We start from the raw sequence: 11,860 nt of genomic DNA on the forward strand, positions 1-11,860 counted from the left end.
TGTTTTTTCGAAACGATTTTTTTAAATACCGAATGATTTCAATAATATTTTAAATTTGAAAAGTGTTAATACTCAGTATTGCCGTCTATAAATACCTTTAAAAACATTGCGTTGAAATAAAAATATAAATTTTAGGTTACGCAACCTCTTATCGCTTTTAATCATAGCACTCTTGGCCCACCGTTTCGAACATCAGACATTTATGTTCTGCACGGTGGCCAAAAGTGACGACTAGTGTTGCCGTGATGCGCTGACCATTACAAGAACAAAATTTAAATTATTTAAATCCTAGAAAAGTTTCACCAATAACAATATAACATCCTCTATTAAAGGTAAAATTTCCGAAGTCGCATTACCATTTTTCAACATTCAAGTACCAAAACACTTTTTGGTCAAATAATTAAACAAATTATATTGTTTGATATCAGACTTCTATAGAAAGTCCTCCGAATCCAATTTCAACCAAAATTTAAGATAATATATTCATCTTATCTTACAAGCACACAGATTTTAAAATTATAGTTTGATTGTGGTTTTTCTATTATAACATTCGAAGAATATTGTTACGAAATTGTACTTCAATTCAAATATAACGATTTTAACGGCTGATTTAAAAGTAGCATAATGCATTTCGAGAAATTAAACAACGAGAAGCTGTTAGCTGAAATTAAAGAAACTTTCAGAGTAAACAACGACAAACTTTTAACAAAACTTCAAGAATCTTCTAGAGCCACAGATAAGAAAATTCAGAAAGTGTCTGATGTTATTAACACCAGAGTGGATGGCATTGATAAAAAGGTGTCGGACTTGAATAATGTTCAATGTCAAAAAGAGGCAGTTTTAGAGGCTTTAAATGAGAAACAATGTAAAGCCAAAATTAAATGTTATAACTGTGGTAAAAGAAAGAAAGCGAACCAGATATGTTTCACCGCTAAGAAACAACGAGCAGTCGTATCAAGAAGCATTACAAGATCCACCTTTAAAAAGATCTAGCACTGAGGGAGAGGATTTGGTATGGGCCCGTGAGGAAGTGGAATCAGCGGATATGAGAAGTGGCCATGTAACAATGGAGGCCCTCGTTGAACAGTGCAACGACAGAATGGTTTCTGTTGGAGTGCTTGGTCTGTCCCGCAGAGAAAAGATCATCAGGCCGGGTTCCAAGATGGGTGAAGGTGCTTCAGCAGAAAAAGAAAAGCATGAACTCGTTCGGAGACGAATAAAAATGACAAATGACCAAATGAAAACCAGATATAGCTCACAACGTAATAAGGGTTTGTCATCCAAATTAAGGAATCACTGCAAAGGACCACATAGGGTAGTTAAGAAATTGGACGACATGGTTTATATAATACGGAAATGTGGAAGATCGATATCGGGAATTAAAGTTGAACATCTGAAACGACTAGCTGCCTATGGGAGAAGTGAATCTATGCCTATTCGGGACGAACAGGCTTAAGCGGGGGGGCAGTGTTACGAAATTGTACTTGAATTCAAATATAACGGTTTTAAGGGCTGATTTAAAAGTAGCATAATGCTTTCAAATAACATTGCTGTAATAGCAAATTGTAACATATCTGTGGGCATTATTAAATAAAAGCTTTCAGTTGACCATTGATCGTAAGTTGGCAACGCTGTTTGAATTCCAATATTCAGTTAAAGAACATTGTAGAAAGTACACCACAGATGGCGTATGATCTAGAATATTCGAACTTTGACAGTTAAAGAGAAATCTAGAGTGCAGATGGCAGTGTTAAAAATAGTGGCAGAGGTTGCAGTCGTTAGTGAGTTTATCAGAGACGCTTTTCGAATAAACATCAACTGAGTGCCTTAAAGTGTGTTGTGTTTTTCAAGTAAATTTGTGTACATTATAAATTGTGTCTGTATTTCTGCGAATTTACAAACGTGTATAAAAAACATTGAGTGACTATTTAATTCTGTTGTTGTTGTACATTTGAATAAATAAAGAGTTGTTACCATTTTCAAACTACTATACGGCTTTTATTTGCAATCAAAAGTATCCGGTTTATTTAAAGGAAATAAACCAAACGTTTTGAAAAGGTTAAAACGTAACAATATTATTATAAAACAATATGAATGTCGTGGTGCTATTATTTTGACCGCAGCTTATATAAGAATAAAAGGAAAAAATATTTTTTGAAAAAACTGGTTAACTCCATTTTTTCGTAAAAAAAACAGATAAATAGTCAATGTTTTACCACAAATGATTACTAAAGTTGCCTTAATTCCGTAAAATATAAAAATGAATTAAAAAAATATTTTTTTTTTTTTTGAAAAACTAGGTAACTCCATTTTTCGAAAAAAAACATCGATTTTCGGTTCTAATGTCCAAAATTGAGTTCAATGGAACCAGAAATCTTCAACATTATTTAAAATTATATTTTGTTTAATGCGCATGCATAATAACTAGGGTATTCAATTAATCGGGTCTCTGGTTTAATCGGTTAATCGAGCAAATAATTAATCGAGGTTTAGATTTATTCAGTTAATAATCGGTTAATTTAAAATCATTCGATTAACCGAATAATTTCTATTTTCATTTTAAATTGAAAATACAACAACGAATTTTGTGTTCAAAAACATAAAAAAACAGCAAATAAGGTATTTGAGATCATTTTTGTAAACATATCGCCTATTTGCTGCAACAACGACATAATTCAAAATCCGTGTTTTATGAACTGAGTAATACAAAATATGCGCTGTTCTATAGACCCCGATTACCGTTTACAACAGTTGTATTTTAGTGTTGTATTTTTTAAAATGCAAATGTAAATCATGATCGCATTTTAAAAAATACAACACTAAAATACAACTGTTGTAAACGGTAATAGGGGCCATAATATTTCATATAGTTTTCAAAAAAGTCAATTATTTTTTGTGTGAGTGTTTTTTTTTTTTTTGTTGTAAACATCAAAATTAAAATTCATGTTTTCTCGTATATTTCATAAGTAAAAATTTGGGTTAAATACAGATTAGAAAGATATTTGCGTATATTCATAAACGATCACCAAGTGTTAACTTTTTTAAGTACCTATTTAATTGGTTACTTTCAGCACAATTAGTTAGCACTTAATCATGGGTAAAGTTGTAACTAAATGCCAACTAACTAATACCATGTTCACACGACGGCATTATTCGTCATTCACGCTATCATTCGTCATTCAACCCCCAATTACGAACTGAATTACATGATTCGCCATACAAAATTTCAAGTGCGAATTACCTTGTTCGTACGTAATTCAGTTTGAATTACCTTATGAATTACGAACGAATGACTGTCATCTCTAATTTTTATCGATTATTTATGTATCAAAATCAGCTGTCCAAAGAAAAATGTCAAAACAAAATAAAAAGATTTTTGTATTAAATAAATAAATTAAATGAAATAAAAAGTCTGATTAAAGTTAAATTCATTTGTAGAAGTAGCGGCTCTGTCATTCTTTCAGCCCACACCTCTAATAAAGCCCGCTCGCTGCCCTGGTCCCACTTGCTTGCACTTTTTTCTAATAATGAAAATAATAGTTAAATTATATTTGTTTAATTAATAATGCTACAATTTTATGTTTTTACTTACCTTTTTTATCCATTGCCAAATTTAAAATTCGCACCAAACAAACAAAATAAACAAAAAAACAAAACATGTAAACAGAAGAAAAAAAACAAGAAGAAATAAATAAATGTCAAACTGAATTACGAATGTTGCCGTGTAAACAGGTTGATTCGCAATCGTAATTCAAAACGCGAATTAAGTAATTCAGACTGCCGTGGAAACAGAGACGCTTTTCGAATAAACATCAACTGAGTACCTTAAAGTGTGCTGTGTTTTTCAAGTAAATTCGTGTACATTATAAATTGTGTCTTTATTTCTGAGAATTTATAAACGTGTATATAAAAAACATTAAGTGATTATTTAATTCTGTGGTTGTTGTACATTTTAAATAAATAAAGAGTTGTTACAATTTTCAAACTACTAAACGGCTTTTATTTGCAATCAAAAGTATCCGGTTTATTTAAAGGAAACAAACCAAATGTTTTGAAAAGGTTAAAACGTAACAATATGTTTAAAACTTTAAATGTGTTTTTCTCGTGTTTTCAAAAAATGGAGTTACCTAGTTTTTCCAAACCACCACAGAAATATGCATCTTACGATATATTCAGCCCAATTATGAATAAAAAATTCATTGGTAGTTTTTTCCCATTGAATTTGAATAGGAAAAATGGGAAAAAACTCCCTGGGAATTTTTATTCATAATTTTAAAGATAGCACAACATTAATGCAACAGATCAATCAACAATAATTATTTGAAAACTATGAATGTGAATGTCAAAAATATCATGTAATTTTAGTTTGGAAATAAAATGAAAATAAATATGTAAGTACGCGAAACATTCAATAACGAATCCTGCTACAGATTCGTTCAAAAAATAATGTTTAGTAATATGTATCTATAATGAACATTTATCGATATTATTATAAGTAAGGCGCTGCGAATAAAGTCCCCAATTCCCAAAATGAATTAGAACCCCTCTAGTTAATCTGGAGCACTTTTATACAAATTGTATTGATATAATTTTCATATAGTTTATTTTATTTCATGCTTATGTATACTGACATTCCATGTAACCTACTTTAGAAAGTAGTTATATTTCCTACCAGAAGTAATCTATTGGAAAGGTTTGTTTACAAGCAATCGGTTATTGGACTGTCTATGAGAAGTTTTTAACTGACTATTTGAGGTCAATTAGCACCCGTAAATGTTAAAATATGTAGCTGATCAAGTAACTAGTTAGATAGCTGGTCAAATAACTGACAATATTTAACCGGTATGTGAATTCAATTCGTTGACTATCAGGAAGTCGATTTTTTATCCAAAATTCTCTAATTATGTAACTAGTTGTCAGTGGTGTTAGGTGTGACGATTTTACGTCATTTTGACGATTTTTTTGAGTAAATTTAGTGATTTGACGTTTGACGATTTCTTTTGTAAATTCGCTAACATGCCAACGATTTTTCCACTTAAGTTTTATTTTAGAAATTAAAATAAATATATAAAAAAGAGAGCCAGTTTTTCTTGAAATTTATGTAAAACTAAAGATTTCTCAATGTACAATTGAAATTTAAAATCAATTTGTTGTAGATACAAATGAGAATGAACTATTTTTCTGGTAGGTGTTGTCGAGTAGGGGTGAGAAATATATTAAGATTTCTCAAGGTAACTTAAATAGCATATATACCATTCGATAGTTTCTTCTTTCTAAATCCGCTTAGAAACTAAAAATCTGTTGATATTCAACTAAGCTGCTGGCTTATAAGCAGGGGCAAATCACCGCATTCGTGAGCAATCGTATCGAAAAATATTTTCGATATCGAATTTCTTGCTCGATATCGAATACCATAATCGCAAATAACAAAATTACGATGCATTATACTCGATATCGAATGCGGTAATTCGACCCAGAGCTTCAAATTAATTCAGTGTGAGCTTTAGCTTCTTTCAAATGCTTTTATTTAAATATAATTGTTGTAAAAAAATTCATAAAATTTGTGTTAATTCAAATCTAATCAAAATCTAATTGAAGAAAAATGTAATCATTCAAAACATGTTTAAAGCTATTTTGTAATGGATTTGAATTAAGGAAAATTTTAATGATAAAGGAATGAATTCAATAAGCTCGAAGGACAAATGAATTAAGTCTATGAATTAATTCATAATGAATTCATTACCGGAATGGTTAAGAGATACAGTTTAATTTGAGTTCGAAAATGGAATTAAGAATTTATTCTATCGAGTCTCTGCTTAAAAGTGCAAGTTCTTTCGATTTTAATATTTTCTGGAAATAGGTCAAATCAAACAATAAACCAGCTTTTCCGAATTTATGTGATTTTGTAAATGATTTAATAGTTTTACAAAATTCATCAGTATTTTTAGTCAAATAAATATAAATAAAACTAAGACAAGAAATTCTTTGAGACAAAAACCCTTGAAAAAAAGTTAATAACAAAAACACCGTACTGAATAATACTAATGTACTTAAACAAATATTGTTAATTTTGTTAAATTCGATGTTTTTAGTGTTTTATTGATGCTTTTTATTTAAAGAAATAAAATTTTTATTAAAAAAAAAATTTAATTAAATGAATACATGATTTTAAGTCTTGACGATTTTATGACGATTTGTTTTAATATTTGTGACGAATTTGACGATTTTTTTTTCATAATTTTGACGATTTTTTCAAAAAAAAGCCTAACAGTACTGCTAGTTGTTGACAACAAATTACAGCGATTAATATTCGCCATTTAATCTTCAAGTCAAAAAGCAGCTCTTAATAATAGCATTATTTAATTTGACAGCACTGCAACTAAGCTTTTGAATGATCTCATTAGGGTTCTATAAGTCGATTGTTCGATTGTTCGAACAATCGACTATTTCCTGAAAAAAGTCGAAAAATCGAAATCGACTTTTTGGTCGGAAAAAAGTCGAACAATCGATTATGTTATCTCAAAAGTCGAATAGTCGATAAAAGTCGAAAATAGTCGATAAAAGTCGAAAAAAGTCGAATAGTCGATAAAAGTTGAAAATAGTCGATAAAAGTCGAATAGTCGATAAAAGTCGACTTTTTAGATTGTTAAAAAAAAATTTAATTCCAACATTATACTAAAACTATTGCAATTTGGTACACTTGCATTTTTTGTAGTGTATGCTAATATAAATAATAAATAAATGTTTATAAATTAAAGCTTTTTTCTACACAACATCCTTCTAACTATTATCGCCTTGATAAATTTCATTTTTATTGCTAAACATTACAAAAGGCGCGCCAATAAATGTAGAAACAATGTATTTTTTACAAGAAATGGTAAAAAGTCGAAAATAGTCGGAAAGTCGAAAATAGTCTAAAAAAGTCGAAAAGTCGATTTAACTAAAAAGTGGAAAGTTCGAAAAGTCGACTTTTATAAATTACCAAAAGTCGAAAGTTCGAAAAGTCGACTTTTTAAAAAACGAAAAAAGTCGAAAGTTCGACCTTTTAAAAAACGGAAAAAGTCGAAAGGTCGAAAAGTCGACTTTTTGTTTCAGCTATAGAACCCTAGATCTCATCAAGGCGAATTCATACAAGGTGGTGTCAGTTCTACAAAAACAACGATTGGTCTTAACAAATGTCAAAAAACCAAAATGAAAAATTAAACTAATAAGTATTTAAACTTAATATAGTGTTATCTACTTGAATAGTGAGTGCTTTACTTATTTATGTAAACAATAAATATTTTGCTAATAAGCTTAGAATATCTAGATATTTAAATATAAAAAGAAGCATTGACAGATGTTAGAACCAAAAAGCGAAAAAAAAATTATCAGCTGTTTGACTGACTCCACCTTGTATAAATTCGCCTTGGATCTCATGTACTATATATTAGGGTTCTTAATTCAGCGGGAATTCCCCGAAAATTTGTTTGTCGGGAAATTTGTCTCCTTTATAAGTTTACTTCCTAAAATCACTATTATTTTTGCGCAAATAAAGGAAATTCGTTGTGATTAGTTCCCAATCGAAAAGTTTTCTATATATAAGGTTTTAAATTAAAGTTCTATTCAAATCTATTGCGACAAATACAGTCTAAAACAAGTAAGAGTGCTATGTTCGGCTGTGCCGAATCTTATATACCCTTCACCAAATTATACTTCAAAATTTTAAATATTTTTAGGTAAACAAAATTTAATTTTTTTCCAGTTGTTTTTTTCATTCTTTGGAAAAAAATTTTTTTCGATTGTTATTTAAAATTTTTTTTTTGTTATTAAATTTTTTTTGTGAAAAAAAATTCGGGTTAAATTTTTTTTCCGATTTTTACCCATTGTAGGTCCATCTTACTATGGTCTTATATACGTCGTTGCAAATGTCTTTGAATTATCTATCATTAGATATCTATATTGTCTATATTAATGTCTTAGTAATCCAGATATACGTCAAAAATAGGTCAAAAATCGAGGTTGTCTTGGTTTTTTCCTCATATCTCAGCCATTTGTGGACCGATTTTGCTGATTTTAAATAGCAAAATTCTCGAAAGCATGTCTGACAGAATTATTGTAGATTTGGATCCCGAAGATATCTGGGGTCTTCAGAAAATTGATTTCAACATACAGACAGACGGACATGGCTTAATCGACTCCGCTATCTATAAGGATCCAGAATATATATACTTTATAGGATCGGAAATGAAGAATGTAGAAATTACAAAAGGAATGACAAACTTATATATACCATTCTCACGAAGGTGAAGGGTATAATTATACAATTTTCAAAGCCTGGAATCCCTAATCAGTACTTTTTATTATACCCTACACCACCATAGTGGGGAGGAGGGTCTATTGGGTTAGTGCTGATGTTTGTAACATGCAAAAATATTGTCCTAACACCCACATTAATGTATGTATACCAATCTGCTCAAGAACACTATCTGATTCGATTAAGCGATGTCCGTCCGTCCATGTAAACCTTGTAATCAAACTACAGTTCGCAATTTTAAAGATAATTGAACAAAATTTGGCATAAACTTTAATATTGCCCCAAGGATTAAGCCTATTGAATCAGTATATGAAAACTACCTATATGAAAATAGTTAAGCTCTCATAAATATCTTAATTATAAACATATTCAAACCAAATTCAGCACAAACTTAGTACCGATCGGTCCATAATGTTCCATGGCTCACATATAGAGTATCCAAAACCGAAACCGAAAACCGATCTACTGGTTTTTTCATCTTTGTAAATTCCAACGGTTTCAGTTTTTTGACTAACCGGTTTTTGTAAGACGGTTAACCGATTTTAATGAAATATATTTTCAAAAGCTCATTTAAACATATTTTTCAAAACTTTGATACCATTTTTGAAAACATCGATTAATTTTATAGAAAATTATAGCATTTGACAATTTTTCGTAAAATATATAAAATAATTGCTTTAAGAATTCAAAAATTTTAAATTAGCGTATTTTTCATATTGAATAAAAATTTATTATAAACCGGTTAACCGGTTTTTTGGAAAACAAAAACCGGATAATCGGGTTTTTTAAAACATAAAAATCAAAACCGGTTTTTTCAAAAATACACCTTTTCGGTTAAACTGGAAACCGGTTTTTTAAATTCTACTCACATATGGGCAATTCCACGAGAATTGCTACCACGACTGAAAAAACAAAAACTCTTGAAACTTTTTTTAAAGATGATTTGAATAGGAAGAAATAATAAAATGTTACTATGTGAAAGTATTTAGATCATATTACATTTTAAAGACAAAAATAATAGTTTAAACTGATAAAATTGCGGCGAAAACTAGGCTCCCAATTAGCTTGTAGTATGAAATGAATTTGACTCTGATTGTTTATTTGCTATTATAAAATTGTTTATTGAAACCGAATGTATATTTTCTATTAATTTTTTTAGTTTTTGTATACATATATTTACAGAATATATATTGTTTTATTATCAGAGAAAAATCTGTCACATACGGTATGTCACGTACGATATTAAATTCTATTTATAATAAAATCATCCAAAGATTGTTTTTATTTAAATGTGACGGATTGTAAAGGAAAAATATTTCGTTAAGTGTAAGAAATTAAAATAAAACATAACGCCTTTCACGATTCGAAAATTTTCGCATATTTCTACATGTACCCTTATTTCGCTCGATATTTGGGACAACAATGTTTCGAAAGAACTTTTTATTATTTTAAAATATAGTACCCTCTGAATGGAACATAAAGACCAAATTATTTTTCAGATACTCTTATTTTTGCTAAAATCTATTCCACTCTATAGGCGTACAAATGTCACGTACGATGATATGGAATTGCCCATATAAGCACCATTCTCAAAAAAAAATCATTAATGTGCATAAATCTCTGAAATATGTTAGTATCAAAATAAAATTCAACACAAATATCATTAATATATACGCAAATCATCCCACCAATGACGATCAGTCCATAATTAGTCATAGCTCCACTTCCGAAAATCACTCTATCGATCAAAAATATCTTAAAAATGTTTCATGTAAAAAGAAAACTGTTTATAATCATATACTCGGTATAGGGTATCATATGGTCGGGCTTGACCAACTATACTCTGTTAAAATATGTTTATTCAGCACAATTTTATTTAATGAAATTGAGAACGTAGATTCTTTATACACAGAAAACAAAGGGGCTACTTTTTATTTTTTATCTTGCATTCATTTTGTATGGGTGAGTTATTGTCTTTGGATTTTATTTATTCCTATTGATTGTGTACTTTTTAGTTATAATGGAAACATAAAATGGATGAAATACTTGCAAAAAAACCAGCCGACCAGCTAGAAAATGCCGACTCCCAGATTAAAATATACATACTAATGCTGGAGAGAAAATTACAAAACTGTATTTTATGGGAAAACTTTAATAAAGAAAACGAAACAAAACGCCTTGATATACAAGAAGAAAATTTTTCATTAAAACTGCAGATTCAAGAATTTAAAAAACATGACGAACTCCAAAAAAAGCTAATACAAGAAATACAGACCCAAAATGGTAAACTGGACTGTGAAAATAAACTACTCAAAATGCAGGCAACTGTAATCCAACAAAAATTGGAGGAACTTAAAAAAACCAATTGCAAACCAAACGGAATAAAAACACCGCAATCAAACAATGTTGACGACAACAATTCCGAGGCAAATAGTGTTTTAGTTAAAGGTTTCACCGAACGTCAATTGAATGCAATTCCCAAAATAAATATTATTAACATGGGACGTCATATGAAACTGAAAATATCAGAGAAAGACATCATTAAGGTTTCTACCATGGAGCGGAAATTCTACGAACGTCACAGTCTTACACCCGACAAGATCATATTGATTGTGCAGTTTCGAACAGCAGAAATGAAAGTGGAATTTCTTAAGAATAAAGAAAAATTGAAGCTACAGTCGAATTTGAATGATATAGAAATCACCGACTATGTGAGCGATGAAGTGTTCAATTTGTATCAATATGCGAAAATATTAAAAACCCATGGCTTCACCTCAATCTATTGGAGAAACAATTGTGTGTATGCCAAGAAAACTCGATCGAGTTTCTGTGAACCAATATTAATAAAATCAAAAACCGATGTGGACAATTTGAAAGTGCTCCAGAAGAAATAAATTATTGTTTGTTTTTAATAAATATAAATACTCTATTTAAAATAAAGCCTATGATAACAAAGTATATTTTTGAGTAGAACCCCAACTAATATGGCGTTCACAATAACCCAGAACTATTCGTTATATTCTAATATCGTTCATTCGATTTGATAAGATATAATATGCACAGCTGAGTATTTTTTATATATTAACTTTGACAGTCAACATCAAATCAAAACCGATAGCTGCCAAAAGAAAACACTTGTGAACAGTTTTAATCTTACAAAGCACTTGTAAGATCAAACAAAATACATATTTGTGCTAAAATAAAGTGGTTAGCTTTTTTGAGTAAATATTTTCCATGTGTGACCTACCTTAAGATTTAGTTATTAAAATGTTTTATTTTTTAAAAATTTAATAAATACAAAAACAATATTTTTAAATGAGTTTGTTTAATTTTTTATTAAAAGGTTTCCTTGCCGAGCCTGTGAAAGTCAGCCCGCTACATCTTCTGAAGCAATTATTGTAATACAATATAAAACAAGTAAGAGAGCTATATTCTTCTGTGCCGAACCTTAAATACCCTTCACCAAATTATACTTCAAAATACACATTTTAAATATTTTTAGGTAAACAAAACTTATTTTTTTTCCAAAGTTGTTTTATACATTTTTTTCACAGATAGACAGAC

General features: G+C 29.6%; 1 protein-coding gene across 1 annotated transcript; it reads left to right on the forward strand.

The window, feature by feature from the left end:
* Nucleotides 1-10,314: 10,314 nt before the first annotated feature.
* LOC135957024 (uncharacterized) lies at nt 10,315-11,612 on the forward strand. The gene has a single exon (XM_065507681.1). The coding sequence runs from the start codon at nt 10,330-10,332 to the stop codon at nt 11,188-11,190; it is 861 nt and encodes a 286-aa protein (XP_065363753.1). The 5' UTR covers nt 10,315-10,329; the 3' UTR covers nt 11,191-11,612.
* Nucleotides 11,613-11,860: the final 248 nt, after the last annotated feature.

The sequence above is a fragment of the Calliphora vicina genome, chromosome 4 (assembly GCF_958450345.1).
Source record: "Calliphora vicina chromosome 4, idCalVici1.1, whole genome shotgun sequence".
Classification (NCBI taxonomy): Eukaryota; Metazoa; Arthropoda; class Insecta; order Diptera; family Calliphoridae; genus Calliphora; species Calliphora vicina.